This window comes from Drosophila serrata, unplaced genomic scaffold (genome assembly GCF_035046125.1).
Source record: "Drosophila serrata isolate PLE 108 unplaced genomic scaffold, ASM3504612v1 contig_184, whole genome shotgun sequence".
NCBI classification, from domain to species: Eukaryota; Metazoa; Arthropoda; class Insecta; order Diptera; family Drosophilidae; genus Drosophila; species Drosophila serrata.
In genome coordinates, this window is record NW_028257082.1 from 860,445 (window position 1) to 882,458 (window position 22,014).

At 43.6% G+C, this 22,014-nt stretch overlaps 1 protein-coding gene across 1 annotated transcript; it reads right to left on the reverse strand.

The window, feature by feature from the left end:
* Positions 1 to 1,653: 1,653 nt before the first annotated feature.
* Positions 1,654 to 3,532, reverse strand: Spn47C (Serpin 47C). Its single transcript, XM_086827816.1, has 3 exons — positions 2,513 to 3,532; positions 2,311 to 2,455; positions 1,654 to 2,248 (listed from the first exon to the last, which is right to left on the reverse strand). Exons 1-3 carry the CDS (start codon positions 3,389 to 3,391, stop codon positions 2,124 to 2,126), a joined length of 1,149 nt encoding a protein of 382 aa, XP_086683942.1. The 5' UTR covers positions 3,392 to 3,532; the 3' UTR covers positions 1,654 to 2,123.
* Positions 3,533 to 22,014: the final 18,482 nt, after the last annotated feature.

Here is a 22,014-nt window from a genome sequence, read left to right on the forward strand (position 1 = left end):
ATGGCAGGCACGTAAGTCAAAGTCAAGGATACCCATAAATAAGTTAGTTTGCCCCCAAAGGATGTGCAGTCAAAGGGGACGTGGAGCCTTAGCAGTTAGTTGATTAACTTGGCCACATCTGATGGATAGAAGAGGTTACTTTCAGATGGAAATATCTGTCAGGGCTATCGGTTCTTGAGCAATCAATTCAAGAGTCACGAAGGAATGAAAAACACAGGTTTAATTTGATTTTAGGTAAATTGTAATTAATATTATTTACCAACTTAATTTGTAAAGGCTTCTAAATATAGCTCCTGGAATATGTACACAATACAGGGTTTGGGTAATACTCTACAAATTGATTGCTCCATATTTCAGCTTCTCCTATTACTCCATTATTAGAGCTATCAAATTGCTCGCTTAGTCCTTGGCAAGGACTAAGGCCCCCCCCTTATAAACTTACCCCCCTTAAAGAGCAACAAAGACTTAATGCTTAATGCGTTTCGGTGACCCCCGGCATTTTCCGCTTGGTCTTGCATGTGGATGCATTTGATTGCTTTTAAATTACATTTCCCAGAATCGATAGTGGCCCATAATTTGGCCTTTTCCAATTGCAGTAATATTATTCGTATTCAAATTCATTAAGCAACGAATGAGAGAGGTCAGTTTTTTGGCTACAGCTTGCCATTAGATATTCCAATTTCGAGTGGATCAAACTCGACGGCATGCAAAGCAATTAATTTAATTGGATTACAGTCGTAGGGGCAAGCGGTATATGAAATTCCATATTTATGTGTAATTATTCATTGGGTCCCAGCTACAAATCGAATTCATTTTATTTTGACCCCATAATTTTATTACTGTGACATTTTGCATTAGCATTTGACACAAGCAACACCAGAATGGCCAGAGTAGGGAAAGGGTTCCACGGCCAGAGATTCCCTCGGGTTTGCCCAAAGTTTGTGCAGCTGCACTTCCGCTGCGATGACGGAAGAGCAGTTCCGTGGGGGCGAACTCGGCAGAAAGATAAACATTCGGCACACCGGCCACTGGAGCTAGGAGCTTGGAGCTTGTAGCTTGGAGCTCGAAAAGGCCATCAATGGCAGACGGCGGTGCCAGGGACAGAATCGCGTGGCACGACAATCATCGATGAATTGGACGGGCAAAGTTTTCCAACCGGACGAGGGACTCTGATTCCGATTCCTATTCCTGCTTGGACTCTGCTTGTCTCAGCTGCTGCTTCTGTTCCTACGCCAGCTCCTGCTCCAGCTCCTTCTCACTTCCCAGCTCCCATTGCCTTCTGTGCCACCCTGCGATTCTGCGATTCTGAACTTCACTACAGTTGAGAAATTACTTATTTTTCAATTGTTGGCCCTTGCTGGCCGGAATGGCATTTGGCATTGTTGTAGCCGCGCCGCCATTGCCGTGCAATCTTGATTACTGTCAGTGGCAGCAGTTGTATTTAAAATTGGCTAACAAGTTGGCTTCCCTCGGCTGGGGCAAAAGAATCCCGGCGATGCTCGTTTACTGCCGCTTTTTACCTACTCTGTCTCGGGAGAGAGGTTAACTTATATTTTCTGTCCATCTGTTTGTGGCTCTGTTGGCTACTTGAAACTTGGACCACTATTTCAGATGTTCAGGTGGAAATTCTCTAGGCCAAAGCTAAAATTTAAATAGTTTTAAAACACCTAAGCAAGCGAGCTTAATATTTATTTCAAAACGAAGTCGATACACCAAAGTCTACACAAAAAATGCTTTCGAGGCACTTGAGATTTTGATAAAATTTGGAAAGAGTATTTTAAGCTCCGGTTTCTCTGGCACTAAATGGCTCCCTTTACTTTTCATTTGGTTTTGGCCAGCCGCCGTTTCCTTGTTGCCTCTTTTCCGTTCTCTCCCTTCCGTTTCCTCCTTGGCCTATCTGCGAATTTTCGCAATGATCTGTCCGGCAGCCATTTTGCCATTTCGCCATTTGTTTGGCTCCCCGAAAGTCCTTCGCTTGCCTCAACCAGCTGCCTCTTTTGTATTTGGTGTGCATTGTGTACATTTGTTTGGCAATAATTTGATGTTCATTGGGATATTGCCATTTTGTAGCGATTGCCAGTGATATTTATATATCTATATATGTATGGGATTCCGTTCCGCAATCAGGGCTTAATGAAGTGACCCACGAAAAAGACGTTCTTTGAGTTTCGGATGGCGAAGACGAAGGGACGGTCTACTATGATGGTTTTGCGATCGGGATTCCTCCTTACCTTTTTAGTTTTTGTTTCTAATTAATACAAGAATTTATATATATAATTCATATAATAAAATATTATCTTAATTCCTTACTTGTCTCTGGGGCCGTCTCACATCCAGCCTCGTTTACCAGCAAAAACAGTTTGTGCCTGGCCTCCGATATCCTTTGGGGTGAGTTCTTGCCAAAAATCCCACTCAAATCCGCCTGACCAGTCTCAAAAATTCGATTGATTCCCAACTGTTGAATATTGAATATAAATATAAGTAATTCTTTAGATAAACCAATATATGTTACCTTTTGCAGGGGCACTTTAAGATCAATATCACATTCAATTCGGAACTTTGGCAGTGTCACATCGACTTCGTTTAAGAGACTTCTCGCTGCTACTTCGTTTAGGTCAAAATCCTTCAGTTTTTCCTCCAATATGCTCAGTCCATCGATGGCCCTGGGCAGGATTATCATCATGGTCACATTTGACTTCTCAAAGGGTAGCTGCAGAATCTGCGACTTGAGCTTCTTGGATTCGCCGTACCGAAACTGACCGATCTGCCGCATCATGTCCACCTCCATGCGCTGGCGAGGATTAATCCAAAAGTCACCCAGCGTGGTGGCATCCAGTGGAAATCCCTTGTTCCACTTGGCCCGGAAGAATAAGGAATTAACCAGTATTACACTCGAATCGGAATTGAAGACCTCCGGTGTGAGGAAATTCCGCACAGTGTAGAATGTCTGCTTCTCCAGCCATTTATTCACTTTCTTCGTCGAGGCCTCCGCATCCGTGTAGTTCAGGGAAGTCGCCGAGGCATTAAAGAAATCCTCGGCCTGCGGATTGAATTCCGGCCGGAGATCGACCTTCTCATCGACATATAACCGGGTGACCAGCTGCAGGGCCACTCCCTTCTCGGCACAGGAGCACTCCCGGCTCCAGGACTCTGCATGCTGTCTGGCAACCTCTGGCTTCTTGGCCGCTCCCAGGATCAGGTTTGAGCGCAGCTCATCTGCACTCTTTCCGCCGGCTCCCATGAAGACCAGGGTCATGGCACTACGAGCCGCCGCCGGCGAGACAATCATGTTAATCGGCGGAGCATCCTCGTTGATGGCCCGGAATAGATTCCGGGCAAAGACGATTGGACTGGCGGCGAGCGATGGGGCCGTAGTGCCCCCAGAGGCCATTGGAGCCAGGCAGAGAATTAGGAAAACTTGGGAGAGAAAAGGAAAAGCAGAAGGGATTTGATTACTTACTACCTGAATTTAGACAGGCCGACGACAGCCCAGTAATCTTACCCCATTCGCTTGGCATGCTGAGATTCAACTGGAACTGAAACAAAGTGATGTGAAGCAAGCAATTGATCTTGGAGGCTGAGTCACAAACTTGTCTAAATATATCTCTGGATATGTTAATCAAGTTTTATATAAACAGGTTTCGGGAAAGGCGCAATTGTTGACAATAATTATAGGGAGCCCTTGAAGCTACTCATTGGTATTGCATTGAATTTATGGAAATGATTGTTTTACAAACAAGAAATTACAATAAAATATTTCAATGTTAAATATTATTTGTGTGGATATATTTATACATTGTAATAATAATAATAATGCAACTCTCTTTGCCTAGACTCTCTCCCTCATTCTCTCTCTCTCTCACTCTATCTCTCTCTCTCTCTCTATCTCTCTCTCTGTATCTCTGGAGTGATCTATTTCTTCCTAACTCCCTACGCCTATCCCTAATCCTCTCTCTTTCGCGCTCTCTCTCTCTCACTTTCTCACTCTCACTTTCTCACTCTCACTTTCTCTGTTCTCTTTACTCGGAGACTATAAATACAGGCACGGCCATCGCACTGACCTCATTCAGTCCGCGGCCTCCCCACTGGTAACATCTGTAGTGATGGTGATAGTGATCGACCTTCGACACCGGAAATACCACCTGACCAATGCAATATATCTGGATAACCAGGAAGAAGCTTCGATGATGCCAAAATAACTTAATTAAGGTTACAAAGAATTTAACTCAACAGGAAGGTAAGTTATTTTCCCATTAATTACTTTATTGCCATACATCCCTTTACTTAACTTTAATTTAAAGTGAAACAATAATTTGTATTACAGATATTTACAGACGTTGTTTCCTAACCTTTGAATCATTTATATTCTTGATCAAATAAATTTCTTCTATAACAATCATTGGATTGATAAAAAAGTTTTAATATCCTAAAACCAACTTCAGCCTCAATGGATCGAATTTTCAGATTTTAAATAAAAACCAATTGAACACTTTGACAATTGATATTAAACCGAATGTGTGTCAATTTTTATTTTATTTATTTATTTATTTTTTGCGTTAAATGCATTATTGCTGATGGAAAAATAGTTGAAATTGCTAGATAGACGCTTTTGTTTTTGTTTTCGCTGTTGTTTAGCTCTGTTTGTTTAGCCGGCTCACATTGCTGCCAATTTTTTGTCTCGACTGGCAAATATTTTTAGCCGAATATACTAAAGGGGAAGCTGCGGGAGAAAATTGTGGGAAAAATGTTGGGGAATAGGGTTTGGCATTGTTATTTGCATGCCACGACAGCAAGTCAATAAAGTCAATGTATTGGCAGATGCCTTGGCGGTGCCATAAGCCCTTCATTCTATTCTCTACTCAGTCTGTGTGTGTGTGTGGGAGAGTGTACTTAAATGATGTCTACACATTCCTAGGACCCTATTTCCCTCTCTTTCTCTGGCAGCAGTTGCCTTCTCTTTCTCTAGGGCTACAGCCATCTCCTTTTGTCCCTTTGTCTCATAAAGCGAGACTGCGTTATGCATTGCTGTGCACAGATTTCGCGCTTGATTGCTCTGCTTATGCGCCTGATGCGTTTTGTATTTATATTTCAATTTCATTTCGTTCACCTTTTGACGTCACATGTGTGTGTACACACCTGAGTGTAGTGTACAGTACTGAGTGTGTGTGCCATTCAATCATGCATTTGCTCATGCACTCGGCTGGCGCAAATGAACAAATTTCACGTCTGATTGAGCCATTTAAGTGCGATTTGCCCGCCTAATCGACCTCCCCTCATTTAACATCTGCCATTTTCCATTTTCCGTAATTTTACCACCCCTCGTTGGACTTGGAAATGCGTTTAATTCTCAATATTTTGATCGCATTACGATGCTTGGCCTAAACTTTTGGCCATAATGCAATTATAATTGAATTCTTTTGTCTAAGGAACCGAAGACAGTGCCTCTGTAAGAACGCGATTACCCTGGGCCATCGAATTCAAATCGCGCACTAATTGCATTTTCATGAAGTAGCAAGAAGCAAGTGGCAAGTATTCGGAAAGCGCCTCGAGCCAGGGAACATACTCCGCCAATTTCTGATGATGGCATGGCTTCGAACATTTTCTGTATTATGCGGCTTTGATGGCTTAGGCGGTGCCAGCAGCCAGCAGGGAAAATGAAACAAATGAAAAGGAGCAGGAGCCGGAGAAGGAGGAGTGAGGTGCTCCATGCAGCCTGGGAAACTCACACAAATTTTCTTGGTAGCCCCCCTTCGGGCTATCATTTTCGATTGTGAAAGTTTCTGTGTGCTGTGTGCTGTGTCTTGCGGTTGCCGCGCAAGAGAAGTACTCAGCCAACTAGTTTGTGGCTCAGAGCCCCACTCGACCCTCCTCCTCGCAGGATGTCTCAGTGCGGAGTTCCTTATAGCAGACCGCAATAAATACGAAATTTTGCTAAAATATTGAGTAGCAGCCACCGCCGACAATGGCGAATTGATTGGCCCGACTTGAAGCCTTTTTGCTGAAATTAACCCTTTTCTCTGGCATATGGTAATTCGATTCGATGGCCAATTCAATTCTGGAGGCAAGTGTAACTGGATCTGTAGCTAGAGCCCGGGAGATGCGTTTGGTTTTGCTTGGAACTGGTAGCAAATTCTATTTGCACTCGCTCTCTCTGTCTGTATACGATACCGAATCCGAATCGGGTGTCTGACTTTGTAGCTTTGTCCATTTGATTTGTGGTCCATTTTGCAGTTGAAATCAAACAGCAGGCGGAATCTGGCAAATAGTAAACAGCAGACTAAATGGCAGAGTGAGCTGTAAGCTGTAAAATACAAACTGCAAACTGCAATTGCAGCTGCAACAGCAACAGCAAACTGTCGACGACAATCGACAAATGTGTTGCAACACGTTGTCACGCATACGCACCGTTGCACCGGCAGCAACACGGCAAGAGGGATGAGGCAGCTCGAGAACAAGACTCACGTCGAGCTCAATAATTAATTGTTGTGCCACACTTCACCTACTGCAATCGAATTTTGTAATGCATGACTCGCAGAGAAGAGAGAGAGAGACACGTAGGCACACACCTATTTATTTATTAATTAAATCATTCATTGTTCAATCAAACTTCTGGGAATCGCACAGCATTCCGTATTCTGTGTTCCCCCAAACTGTCGCCTTAGATGCATTTGCACACGCAACCGGAGCGAGCTCAAGTCCCCGAGCTGTTGTCGCAGGCATTCATCATTTAATTAGTTGTACAGTTTGTGCGGGAATTGTCTGATTTGCGGTAAATGATTTCAATAAATCAGGAGCAACAGTTTGTGTGGAGTGTCTGAGTTGAAATCAATTGATTTTCCTCCATTTTCACAGAGTTTGCTCTTTCTATTCCCAGTCGCTAGTTCGTCGCTGATTTCTGTTTATATTTTTCTATGGAATTTTTACAATTTGTTTTTCAGTGCTTCTTCATTTTTGTTGGCTCTGCTGTTTCCGATTTGCTTCGCACATACATACATACATATATCCCTCTTCTTGGCCCTTTTGTTGAGACAAAATTGTTTGTATTTGTTTAGGCTTATGGCCAAGACGATAAAAACGTCTCAAGCGCAGACAAATGCTCAGAGAAAACAAGCGAATGAGGCTGAATTGGCACAATCGAAGTGCGGTTGCTCTTCAGCTTGAAAAGAAATAGGAAAAGAAATCTATTTATTAAATATTAAATACACTCTAAGGAAGTATATAAAGTTCGTAGGGTATAACTAGAAAGCCTTATTGAATTAATAGTTTAAAGTATGTAACATAGAAACCTTATAATCATAAATCATCTAATTAAAATATTAAAAAACCTCTTCAGATGATCCTTTTCTTTATTATAAACTCCTGGAAAGAGTATTAGGAATAACCTAGCGAAAAAACAATAAAAATACAATTTCGTGTCTGAGTTTGACTCCGATCTGAAGTGGGATATATACCTATACCTATTGGTATTACCTACGACATGCATGTGTGTTAGTGCTGCCAAAACACACACTCACACAGGGCCACGTGGAGCTGCAAGGACAGTAACAGACACAGATACAGGTCCAAATAGAGAGAGAGTTTTGTAGTAGACAGTGGAGAGGCTCTCCAGCAGTCACTTCTATAGACATTGGCTAAATTTAAACAGCACAAACACACCATACACACACACACACACACACCAAACTCACACTCACACACATCGAGAGTTGAAGTGAAAAGCGAAGAGCTACATTTCCTGTGCCTTTCTTCGATTTGATTTTTCATTTCCGCTGCAAATGGTGACAAAGTTGGAAATCTCTCAAAGGTGTGTGTGCAGCTTTGGACAGCGGGGACATATACGGTGTGGAAGCCTGCTCTTGACTATTTGTATGTTGTGTTGATTTCTCGTGAAATATCAATACAAGCCAAGGCAGCCGGGCAAACAGAGAGATGGGAAATAGGCAGCCGACTTGGTCCACTTGAGATTTCCAAGCTGCAGTCGCTCAAGTGAGCTGGCGAGAATTGTCCTTGGATGTACTGGGAAAATCAAACACATTAAACTTGATTTGGGTTTGACAATATTACATTAAAATAAAGAATAAATACCCTTTAAGTTTATTAATATTTGTTCTAGTTCAATTCTGGCCTTGGAAATTTATCAAAATTTCAGTTGATTCCTGAATTTATAGCTTTTCTTTCTGTGTCGGAGGAAATGGCTGGGTACAAGCTTTAGTGGCCAACAGGAAATTTAAACAAAGCCAAAACTGAATTTAGCACCTCAGCTGGCAGCTGCGGTGTCCGTTCATAAAATTTGGCTTCAAGCGGGCAGAGACCAGGGGAGGAGAGAGCACACACAACACACCATTCACCACACACACACACACACACACACACACACATCGTAGAGCAAAGACCAAAGACCAGTGACCGCAAAACCCGGAACCGGAAACGGGGCCCGAATAGGGGGCTAGGGATGCGCAAAACAGTTCTGTCAACAGTGTCAATGACAATCATTAACACAAATCAATGGGATTAACAATATTTGGGTGCCACACGCACACAGCGAACGAGGAAAAGCGGTTACGAAAAATGAGGGAAAATTGGGAGATGGAGAAGGAACATAGAAGGCGGGAAAGGTTGAACTAAGGCAAGCGCCATCATTCAACTTTTCCGACACCAACATCGCTGCAACCGCAGACGCGGCTCCAACGCACACACACTGCCACAAAAACACACACACCCTCCAGCGCACACACACCCCTTCAGAGCACACACACACACACACACAAAGACGTACAAATCAACATGACAGGCGCAGGACTTAATCCGAAAATAGTGCAAAGTGAAATGAATGCAGAAGGAAGAGGGGCTTGGGGAATGGGATGCCATGTCGAAAAATGGTCAGCACTTAATTTCCTCTTTCCAGACGCCACTCCCCCGATTTTTCCATTATTTTTCATGTATGCGACAGAGAAAGATTTAGGACTGCTTAGGATTCTGTCCCAAAAAATTTAAAGACAAAACAGTTTTGGGCTCCTTCGACGTCATGGTCAAGACGGAAGGACAATGACAACAGTTGTGGGGCCCACAAAGCATCCCCTAAAACAGGCACCTCCAAAATAACTTACTCCAAGTATCTGCCAGTCTTCCTTTATCCTATATCCTATATCAATAACTACTCACCCGACGACCACGTTCTCAGCAGCTGTGGCCAGAACGAAAATTATGTGGCTGAAAGTGTAAATCCAAGACGGGGATTGTCGCCAGAAATGGTTAACGATGAGCCCAAAGATGGTCAAGATTGGGAAAGACTTGCTGAAAATGGGAGGTTTAATCGGAGTAATGAATCTTGTGGGACTTTAAAATAAAGATTACTTTAGATATTTGCTACTAAACTCTATAGTAAATATACTTTTTAATAGATAGAGTTTATAAGTATTTAATATTTAGTTTAAAGTTTTAAATAATTACTTTAATAGCTTGCTGACAACTTAGGAATTAAAAAAGCAAGAAAAAACACAAATAATATTTTTAATCTATTAATTTCAAGTGAAATAATCAAAGTATAATCCCAACAATATTCAAATCTTATCCTTCAATAAATTATTGAAATGACCAGATATTTAGTCTGCCAGAAGGCATTATTAGTTTCAAAAGCAAACCATAAGCGGCACTCAATTAATAACTCCATAAATTCCTCAAAAGGATTTGACCAGAAAACCACTTTAACCAGCTTTTTGGCCAAAACGCATCCACATTTCCGATGAAAAGCAGTTAATAAAGGAATGTTCCTGAACAAAATTCCAGAGATGTGTCGCAACATTGAGTTCTTGGCGGCAAATTGATTGGCAATGAATGTACAGACGACGGCTCCTGGGCGGTAAAATGCTTTTAATTAATTTACTTAGCAGCCGGAATGTCAACGCAGTAGCACCAAAAAAAAAGAAGAATAAACAAAAATGTAAGGGAAGTTGGAAAATCCTGGCCCGTTGACTGTTTGCAGTTTCTCACCTCTGCCTGGCACGCACGAATGCTTCACTTAATTTTGCAGCCCATTCCCGGATATCCTTGCCCTGGAAAACATGTCCTGCTCCTGGCCCGGGCATAATTCTCTGTCAATGGCAAACATGTGCCAAACTTTTGCACAGAAATTTGTTAACTGTCAAAATTTGAGAGTGTCTCTGCGGCTGTGGAGTGTGCGTGTGTGTATGTACATGTTATAAGGCCAAATCATGTAAATGCCACAAATTTCCCCCGGAAAATCTCAATGTGAGCAGGTGTTGGCATGCTTTTAACTTTTCAACTGTAAACTGTTTATGTGCATAGAGATTTTTTTCCCTCCATCTTGCAACGGGCGAAGTTTTGTGGCCCTGCCACTTGACTGCCACTGTGTGTGTGCGTGTGTGATCCGCTCGGTGGCCATTAAATAAGTTTGGATTGTCATGGCAACTGCAATGGCAACATTGGCGCATAATTAAGAGTCGGTTTCCCTTGCCCCATGCCCCTTGCCTCATGCCCCTTGTACGTTTCCCATTTCCCACTTCCCAGGACCTTCCTCCACCAACTAATTGATTTGTCCGAAAGAGGCAAAGAGATTTCGTGTTTTGTGTGTTTGCAGCTTCGAAACCGAATGACAACGCACGTGCGCACAGCCAAACACTGCCAGAAAATGTGTCTAAATGGTTTAAAAAAAATATATAGATTAACATTAAGAAAACCCTACAAAGTCGGGACACAGTTTGAATTTTACAACTTAAATACTTGGAAATTGAAACCGAAATGTAGCACTTATAGTTCTCAGTGCTGGACTTCATTAGTGGCAACAGGACTTGGACCATTCGCTTTGTTCTTCGCCTCATGTCCAGTGCATGCTGATTTATTCATTAGTGAGCTGACTTCTTGCCCAGCCCCAATTGACGGAGACCGAAGACCGAAGACCGGGCGGCGTATGAGCAATCCGCAAGTGTTTTGCTTCAATTATTTAAACAAAACTCCAACTCGTACCGTGCATATGACAACTGAAACTTCTTTTCATCCTCACCTTTTCCGTAACCATTCCGGTTCAGGCTTTGCAGGCTCCATGCTGTGACGGAAGTCACCGGGATGCAAAATCCGGAAATGTGGTTAACTGTAAATGCTGGACGCGACACCAAGTGCAGAAACCAGGTGGGGGGAGGATGGTAACTATGCTCCTCCCCGGTGCGGAAGTGTCGTTTGACTTGGCCCCTGGATTCCGTCAGACTCCAACTCGTTGGCTACGTTGGAAAAACGTAAACCTAACGTAAAACCCGGGATTGCTTAGTGGGTGGGCGGCACGGGCTGTTGATGTTGTTGTCAACCAGTTAATGGTCCATTGTGGCTTGTTTTTGTCGAGAGACCAAGAGCGAGTGAAATTCGTGCTGAGCGGCTGGCAGGCTGCAAGTTTTCGCGCTTTCAGCCAAAACCGCCGCCACTTGCGGCCAACGCGGCGTATACTTAACGCTCAACGCCGCTGCACGGGGGATTTTTGTGTTTATTTAATTGCTGTTGATGAGCCCAAAACAACGACAGACTGAAGGTGACAATTAGCATTACGGCACAGCTTTCACTCCCTATTATCTACCTTAATAATCATGATTTAAATGTACTTAATAAACCTTTGTCATAGCTCACAAAGTGACTGATTGTTTTGGTAAGTTTATGAAAGATTAATGATCTCGGTAGGTAGTTAGGTACTAGTTCCTGCCATATGCTCTTAAATGGTAAACAATTAAGAATATTCCTTAAGAGGAAAAAGTATTTGAAATGACTCAATTTAAAAACTTACTTCCAGAAACTTTAGTAATAATATATTTTAACCTCATCATAGGTAAGCCGTTAGCCAAGCAAAACTCTTCAATAAGCAGGGCAACTGTCAAACACTTTGTTTTGTTGCCCGTAAATATTTAAAGGGAAATTCGAGCTGCTGCTAATTAACCATAAAAGGGGGGCAGGAGCTGCTGGAAAAGTATTCCGCACAAAAAGAGGTTATGACAAAGTTAAACTTTCGGAGCTGGCCTCGGCCATAGTTTGCTAACTTTTAAGCGGCTTGCGCCGAATTATTTGCTATTTATTTTGCATCATTTTCATGGAGTGCGCACGGGTCAGTGGCAGTGCAGGAGCCGGGCCAGGGCGACTCTGGAGCGTGTCAATGTAAAGTGACTCCATAATTAAGCAAGCAATAAAAATGAGACGAGACGTTGCACAAGCTGCGCAAAATGAAAAAAAATAAGGAAGAACAGAGAATGGAATGGAAGCCCGGGCAAAGTTATGAATCTCATAAAACTTTCGCCATGAGCGGAAATGAGTGAGCGGGCCGAAGGAGCTCGAAGGACGAAGGGACAGGCCAGGATGCGGGGCAGTGGCTGCAAATGTCGCCGCTAATGACCTGGCTGGCCATGCAGATACTTATTTCATTTCTATTTTGGCCGGCGAAAGCAGCAGAAACACAGCTAACCAGAAGCCAGCGGAAGTTGCACGACAGGACCTCCTCCCTCCTTTGGGCCGCTATTTCCGCCTCTCATTCCCCCTGTTATTAGCCCCTCGGCCCTTCATGCTAATGCAGTTGATTGGCCCCAATTATGCAGGCAGAAAGAGGCGTGTCCAAGGGCCAGCACGAGTGTGTCATGCAAATGCAGCTAACGTGTGTCCAACACTCGTGAGTCACAAATCATAGGCGGTTTAAATACACAAGCAGAAAAGAATATTAAAATATTTAAAATATAATATATTATATAAAAAAATATTCAAGATTTTTGTGATATTTTCTCTTTTTAAATTAGAATATACATTTTTCTTAAAGCACTTAAAACATATACACCTTATAGGAGAGTTTTCTGACTGTTCTAAGATACCTTTACATTTAGAATATATTGAAAATATGATTTACTGACTGTTAGTAATATTAGGAAGCACGAAAGAATTAAAATACAATCTTTTAGAGGTATACATTTAATAGTTTAATGAATAAAATATTCTTCCTTGCATCATAATACACAATAAGAAGGATGAGAAATCGTGGTCAATCCACCGAGGAAAATGACTCACTCATTTCCTCCACCTGTACTGATTTTCGGACAATGAAATTGCTTTAAGGCGGATAATTAAACCCTGCCTTCCCCCAGTGGAGCACTAAATCGCCACGCACACGCCCCCTTGACGTGCCACGCCCTCACCAACACCAACACCACCACCACCACCGCCACCAACTCGGATGATGCCAACGAACTGCAACAGAAGTTGAAGTTGAAGATGAAGCTGAAACTCAGCTGAAATTGAAGCCCAAAATGAAGCTGGTCATGTGCCATTTGGGTGAGCAAACTTTCAATCACGTAGCATTTAATTTCCCAAAGAGAATTTGTGGATAAGTGCCACGCCCCAGGCCTCCACGCCCCCAGCTCCCACAACCGCCCCCATTCTGCATCTGCGTTTTTGGCTCCGTGGCGCTGCTGTTTGTGCCATAAAATTTAAAAATTGATGAGCATTCTCAGTGTTTTCGTGCGGATTGCGTTTGCCAGAATCATTGCTCCGCCAATGCTGCCGAATTTCCGGTTGCTGTTTCGATTTTCGGGTTTTCGGTTTAGGGCTTTCTGATTTTGAAATTAAATGGGCATGTGAACATTGGCAGCTGGCCGGCTGCATTCATTCCATCGACTGTTGACGTTTCACGCGTGCAAACATTCATAACATTCCCCTGAAATCACAACGCAAGGCATTAAAAGTATTTATTTGAATTTATTAACAGAGCTGCAAGGCTTTAAGAAATCATCTGCCACAGAGCTTAAAGTGACTCAATTAAAAAGACTTCCATTTACGCAAAATTTATTGAATTTGTTACTTGGGTTTATTCAAGCAAATCAGCTTACGCAAAAGAATATTGAGTTGAGTTGAATGCAAGACTGCACTTACTCATTCATCCGTTAAGAGCAATGGAAAATTAAATATATTTAGGGTTCGCAAGAGGATAAATAATAAGCGCTTTTGGCTTAATATATATATATTGTATTTTATTTGAGTATAAATAGTATCATTAATTAACAGAATCTTACTCGTCAAGAGCAGCAGCCTTTATATCCTTTCATTTCATTGAATTCTCGGACCGGACCGGACCGTTCGATTATAGAAATTTTTCTTCATTAACTCGGCAGAGCTCGTTCGGCTTTCAATAAACACTCACAAAAGTCTGCCGGACGGCGGCCTTTCAGGACCTCGGCGTCCATTCAGGCCATTGACAAACGGAGGCCTTCCGTCTGGAAGACCGCAGGATGGTTGTGCAAATGTAAAGTGTTTGAATGGGGCTCGAGTGTGGCCAGAGCACGGTCGAGTGACTCATGAGTGTGACCACCATTGCGATTGCAGCAACTGTTGCCATTGCATCCAGTTTGCTTTGGGTTAAGCCATCGCTAACGAGCAAAAGTTGGGGGGCCCACAATTCTCGCCCCCTCTCTGGTCAGTCTCCGCTCGCACGAATTCCAACACATTTTTTTCTCACTTTTCCCAGGACTCCAACTCACTCCTTTTAGCCGGCGAAAATTGCAACTTTTGTGTCAAGCGCTAAAATTACAGCGCCAAGAATGACGCAAAGGCAACAAAGCAGAAGAAGCGGCAGTTAAGGGGTGTCATAGAGTGTGGGGACTAGGGGGGGCTTGCTTTTAGCCTGGCTTTAAGGGCTGTCATCTCGTGCGTTTTGCTGCTGCTGCTGCTGCTGTGTGCGTGGCAGCGTTTGAAATTACACCCAAAAGGACAATTAAGCATGAAGTATTTATGTGCCGACGCTTCGCCAACTGAAGAGTCGTGGAGCAGGAGCAGGAGCAGCAGCAGGACGAGGAGCAACAGCAACAGCAACATCGGTAATTGTAGCAACAGCGGCAAGTGGCAGCGATGCGTTGCCATCATCCTGTTGTCGTCTGAGCGGCCTGAGAAATAATTTCATTATGCTTGCAACTTAATGCCAACTTACAGTTTTACAGCCTGGCAGCTTCTTCTTCATCTTTTTCATTACTGCTGGCCGCATGACTTTGCTTTTAGTTCTTAGCCCTTTTTAGTTGCCACGGCCTGGGAGCAACAGGAGCAGCAGCAGCAGCAACTACAGGGGAGGAGCAACTGAATCCCGAGCTGGACAAGCTGCTTGCCACTTCTCTCATCCACGGCCGACTTTATTATGCGAGCTCAGCACTAAATTTTATTGTCAGTTCATGTCCTGCTGAATTATGTAGCGCGGCAACAGTAACAGTAACAGCAACAGCAACAGCAGCATCAGCTGCAGGCAGAGAGAAAAAAAGGAGCTGAAAAAATAATGCAAGTATGTTATAATGTATCATTACCTAAGAGAAGAAGAGCATATTAATATTAGCCTTTTCAATATCTTCTGATGACTTTTATATATACTTCCAGAAAGGCGTAGAAGCCTCGGATGCAAAGTGATGTTGATGATCCCTGGCTCTCTATCCGTCTCCAAGGATCCAGCTCGAAGGTCCAACAAAACCCTTTTCATATCTGAAAGCCTCTAAAATTGGTGTAATGTCTTTCTCCCTGTGCATTGCCAGGAGTAAGCCGGGCTACATTATCATTGTAATGCATTTTGCTTAGCTCTGACTTGACTTTTATGCATTCGCGAGCACTCAACAGGGCAGCAAAGGAGAGAAAAGGCACGGCATGGAACGGAAAGGATAACTAACGGCGAGTTCCAGCGCGAACTGAACCTTATTAAAAGCCATCAAAGGAGGAATCAGCACCGCTCGGCCGGGTCGGGGGCAAAGGTCGCGGGCAAAGGCTGGGTAGTATGCCTTAATTAACATTTGTCACTCTGGTTACAAAGCAGATTTCGCTGAGACTGATTTCGCACACAGGCGCGTAAATTGAATTGTGCATTGACCTGATTCGGAAATGAGAAACGTCTGAGAGGGCTGAGTGGGCCGGGGGGACGGTGCCAATGGCAGTACACAAATTTAAGCATATTTAGTAAACAATTTTAATTAAATGCCAGGCCACAGCCGAGTGGCAAACAAAAACTATGCACATTAATTTGCGGCGCTTTACTCGGAGAGCTGTGGCTGCCACCGCCAAGCCACACCAACTTTTAATTCAATCCTCAAGCAGCCGAACTTGGGCTCGCCCGGCCCTTGAAGGGATGCGACGGCCCAGCCGCCTCTTGTACATGCAATTTAATTTGACAAATTTGCTGAAAATAGTTTCCAAACGAAACAAAAAAAAGCGAACTGGATGGGCACCGAAAAAAAATTGAGAAGTTTACTCCGCAAACATTCCATTCCACTCGGGACTTTGGCTAGCTCATTAAATTTTCCATTTTTTGTGCGCTGCTTTCTCTGTTTTGTGCAGCAAAAATGTTGCCATCGGCCAGCGGAATTCCCGCGGGTTCTGGCCCTGCTTTTGGCCCGGCCAAAAAGCAATCAAAAGTCAATGGGCAACACTTAAAATGTCGATGCGGGCGCAACATTTTTTGCAGTTGATTTATTTATTACATTGGGGGGGCCAGGCCACCGGAGACTATTGCATTTTGGTTGATCAGGGGGTTGTGGCATTTGGAGGTCTCGAGCCTCGGGTCGAGGGTCTTTAAGTCTATGTGGCTGCCTTAGGGATGTCACAAAGTCTTGATTTGTCTATAAATATCGTCAAAGTACTTGACAAGCTTAAATAATATACCTATAACAATATTCCTTTTCAACTTTATGCTTACCACTTCAAATCTAAAGTATCTTTCTAGGCTATTATCAAGATGGTTTTTTACAATTAAAATGGTTAAAAATTCCCTTAGCAATTCCCATATTCAATGTAACATCGGATACTCTCTCTGTCCCGTTAAACATCTCTAGTTTACCTTGGACTTGCTTGCGTTTGCTGGTCACGATTCGAGAGAATTTTTTATATTAGGCTTTCGTTTATGTGAAAATTATGTGCAACATACGAGGGCGATACGGCGGCGGTGCAGCTGGGAAACTGCAAGATTTCAAGTGACAAACCTGGCTCCCGCTTGGCGCTGTCCACGTACTGGGGCTCTCAATAACAGCCAGGTCCCGGGCGGGCCGGGGGTCAGGAGGAGTTTCCTGGCCGAGACCTGGGTCGAGAAATCCAGGCACGTACTTTTAAATGGCTTTTACTGGCGGCAGTCAACTTAAACTTTCGCGCGGAGCACCGGCATTAGCCGACTGCCAGTGACAGTCTGTCTTCTGTCGGCTGTCGGCTGTCAGGCGTCCGGAAACGCTGTCGATGGCAGTGTTAAATGCAGCTGCCACAGCCAGTGTGGCCAGTCCAGGGGGTGCAAGTGCGAGTGCGAGTGCGAGTGGCAACTGCCAGCGGGCAATATGAGATGCCACATGGCCACGGGCGATGCGGATGCGGATGCGGCAAGTGCGCAGGCAACGTCACTAACCGCAATGTTAACGGTCATATTAATGGCATCGTTTTTTTTTTTTCTCTTTTCTCTCCGTGCCCAGTTCCAGAGATCCTTCTCTCAGTCTCCACATCCTGCCAGTCGAACCTGGGTCGATCAACTTCCAGAGAAGTGGTGTGTCTGGGGTTACAGCTGCTTGACTTTGATTGCACGCCTCATCAGTGTTGCGGCGTGATTTCCGTCTTTCGTTTCTCGGCCATAATTAAATGCTTTTCCAGGCTGGCCCACGTTGCGTATGAGTGATGTAAGTCAAATCTGTGATGTGTGGTTACAGCTACTGAGATTATTTACCATTCGATTCTTTGATATGAGAAGAGATAATGTAATAGACAATCTTTAACTTGCTATGAATTATTACCCTTTACAGGTAACCCAAATCGAGATGTACTTAGAGGCAAGTCCCCACTGGAATAGATACATAATCATGCCAGAGCATCCCGAGGTCCTGGGGTCCTGGGATCCTGGAGTCCAGACCAGCAGCCACAATTCAACATTCAATTCACCTTGAGCGAACTTTTGGCCGCGACGTTGTCGAGTGCATCATTTGTTATGGCCCAAACGTGGCCAGACAAGACAATGCTCCCCGGCTACATATGTAGCACACACATACACTATATATATATATATGGCTGATTCTGGAGCAGGAAGCGAATGCCTAACCAGGACTACGTGACGCGTCACCGCCGAGGGGCATGCAAAGTGGTTGCCTATGAATTATGAATCGAAATCGGAATGCGAATCAGTTTTTCGGGTTTCCAGCATCCGCCGAAGCGGCCAAATGCATTCCGTCTGAAGCGAAGCGGAGAGGATTTTAGCCACATCTGCTGCCAATAAACGTGAAGGCTAGCGCACTATAATTTGCGGCAATGATAGCTGTGAGCGTGTTTTATTCCCGGCAGTCAGCTTTTGGGTTGTTCGACGTCGTTCGTCCTTCGTCCTTCGTCTGTGCAACATATGCTCATCAAAAAGAAGTTAATTTCTGTGTTCTCTACGGCCGTGTGCAGGAAGGAGTGTGCGAGTCTTGTGTGGGTTTCTGTGTGTTTGTGTTTGTCTTGTGTCGACTGACATTAAGCTGCTTGTTTGCACAACATCTCAAAGGACAACGGCAACGGCAAGCCAACAATCAGCCAGGAGCCAGTCAAGTCTTGTCCTTCTCTCTTCGGGTCCTTTCTCGGTACGTGTATATATATAGATTTATATATATATATATAAATATAGTGTTGTGTGCGTGTGTGTGTGGGTAATCCCAGTGCAACTTGAGCCAAAGATGGGGACATGCTGCCATTGGAGTTTGTCTCCTTTGCCAACTTCTCCTTCCATTTCTTTTCCTTTCTTTTTATACCCTTTTGCTGGCGGGTATTACGGCTTGGACAGATCTTTGATGGAAAATCTTCAATTGAAAGTACTTTTTTGGATGTACCTTAAATCATTTAAGAGATTCAATTCGTCTTTATTTATAATCTAAAAGAATCTAAATTACTTTAATCATAAATCATGCTCTTCCTTGTTTCAGACATATTTATAATTCCCTGAACCTCCAGCTAATTACTTTAAATTAGAGGAAGCTTACACACTCAACAAATTGTTGGATTAAAATACAGACTATGTCCTGCAGCCAAAGTTCAGTATTTCCAAAAAAAAAAAAAAATACACACACACACACCTAAAAAGGGTGTATAAACTTCAATTTAGCAAATTTGCTTGCCCATTTCGTATCCTTTTTTTGCGAGTCGCCTTTGTTTTGTCCTTTTCAGTGGCTACTGCCGCTGCACTGCTTTTATTATATGTTGCATGTATCCTTAAGGGAAGTTAATTAAATTTACTGACCATGCTATTAAGCAAACAGAGCTGCTGTTTGCAGACATGCTGCATCCTCCTCGCCATCCTGCTGCCCATGTGCAACAGGGATAATACTCAATTAAGCATAAAGCAGTTTGGTCCGCATGTGTTTAAGTGTCACGAGCAAATACGCTCCGTCTCGTCCTGGTCTCAGTTTCCCAGCCAATGAAGCTTCAGTTGCCAGTTTTCAGTTGCCGAGATCCTGCGGTCCGCCGGCCCTTCGTTACTCCGGTCGTCCCTTCCTCCGGTCTCCATATGGCCAAGTCCCGGGCTGAAGTTAATCGAATGAGGCAACAACATCCACATCCTCCAGCTGGACACAAGTCGACGTGGATTTAATTACGTTGGGGCGGCAACTTCGTTAAATTGAATTTACTGCATCGATGGCAGTGCATAAAAATGCAATCAACATTATGACAACAATCGCTCGACCAGAATCGGGCCAAGGAGCAACCAAATATATGTATATATAAATTATTTTCTTTTTTTATTCGCTGTCAGTCTGTGTTTTTTGCTCAGTGTAAAGCCACGGCAAGATGGGGAGAGCTGCAACAACGTTTTTAGCGCACACTTCCGGCAGTGAAGAGCGGAAAGTTTTCGTTTCCTGAGCGAATAGAACGAATTTTAGGGATGCATTAACACGATTTCGGATTCTTATTTATCCATCTTTAAATAAATAAACCTAACCTTATTTAAGTATTATGTATAATTTGAATCAGCAATTGGAAAATCTAAAATGATGTCTCTTTGATTCACCTTTGAGCTGAAGGATTACCTGCAACACCTTGCATGCCCCACAAGTTATAAGTCAATCGGTTTATTTAAATAGATTAAACGGTTTTAAGCAAACATTCAAGGGCCAAACATTCGAAAGCTAATAAATTAAATTTATATATTCGATTTTTATTGGCAATTGCATGAGGAATTGCCCCAGTTCGGGTCCATAACTCAAAGGCATCCCACAGATAATAGAGATACATGTGCGGCAGCCCTGGGAACTAAATAACTTGAGCATGTGTGTGCATGCAACTTTGCTGCCTTCCGTTCCATTCCATTTCATTTTAGTTCCTTTCCATCCATTCCGTTCCCATTGGCCTGGCCCGGTATCAAGTTAAATGCAATCAGCATGGCGAAGGGTAAAAGTTTTTATTTTGATTTTTTCTTGGCACTTTAAACTTTGGCCATGCAGCGTACATATTTATTTGTGTTTTGTTTATTTTATCTATGCTTCGTTACACACCAGCTCACACACACACACCACCTCTCACGTCCCTCCCTCCGGCCATCAGATGTTTACGGAACTGCAGTGTTTTAGCCAGAGTTTGGGGGCTCTGAGCCGGAGCCGGAGCCGGAGCCAGAGCTGAGCTGAGCTCCGAACCCAAAACTAAAACGAAAACGAAACGAAACGAAGCGAACCCCTGACGAAACGTAGGAAATTCTACTTACGAGCAGAATTGGCCATTTGTGCAATTGCTTTGCCTGAGTGAACTTGCCTATTTTGGCATGACGATACGATGGCAGCGAGGACACAAAAGCACTCGGCACAAAAAGGGTTCTCCCCCCCTACGCCAGGACACGCACACAGTGTGCCAATGCAGAGCGAGAAATTAGGGTGGAAAATTTGATTCCAAAAAGGATATTCTGTTGAGATTATTGGGATCAATTTAAATTTTACTAAATGGACTCAAACGTATTTATTCAATTAATTGTATAGTAATATTTAAATCCCAGTATTGTATTCCAGTGCATGTGTGCTTTAAGGCCACGTTATCATCTCACCCACAGCGGTCTGTCTGCAAAGGTCCTTGGCAAAAAGTTAACTTGCTGCGACTGCGACTGCGACTGCTGTTTATTTAAATGTATTCCCCCCACACATATACTCACAACACTCACAACACTCACAGCACACACAACACACATGCGCACCTTGGGGGCAGCTGTATCCCCCGCATTACCCTTGCCACCGTAGCCCTCTACTGCCATGAATTATTTAGTTTGCATTGCGCTCGAGTGAAAGTTACTTGAAAATTTAATTTCAAGATTTTTTCTACCCGCTGCCATGGCTGCCATGGCGATTCGTCGGAGTCAGAGTCCTTGGCTCGCCGGAGTGAGCGAGCACTCGGTTGATTTTGAAAAGGACCGGAATGGCAACTGCACTTTTTCGGTAAATAAATAAGACACAGGCCAAATGAGATAAAAAGTCAGCTGCAGTTGGCAAATTTATTTAGGAAATCAATGAGCAAGCCCATGGAAGTTGTCTGCGTCGTCAACTTTTGGTCCCGGAATGGAATTACGGCCAAAGGCACACACGGTCATATTTTGTGCGAATGCACAAGACACGCTAAAAGAGCAGCATGGACGTAATCCAATAGGCAGAGTTTGCTGCCAAATGGAATCAGGAAAATTACTTCGAGAACTGCCCGGAAAAGGGCGAAATATTCGACCCCAAACTTGTGCCATTCCTTGCCTCGTTAATGGCGGCTCATAATGTTGCCCGAAAAGCTCACTGACTGAGGTAATGCACTAAGCCAAATGAGACCGAGTCTGAGCCAAAGAAATAGGGCCCAAAGCAAATGGCAGCTCAATTGTCTAGGCGTAATTTCCAAGCATGTACATTTGTGTTGTGTTGTGTGTGTGAATCCCGCACATAAACACAATCCCTTGACAACTCCCAGTCCCAACTCCCCAACTCACAAATCCCCCAACCATCTGCGGCTGCTTTTGTGTATTAAAATTCAATTTTCAAACGGCGCATGACGTAAAGGCAT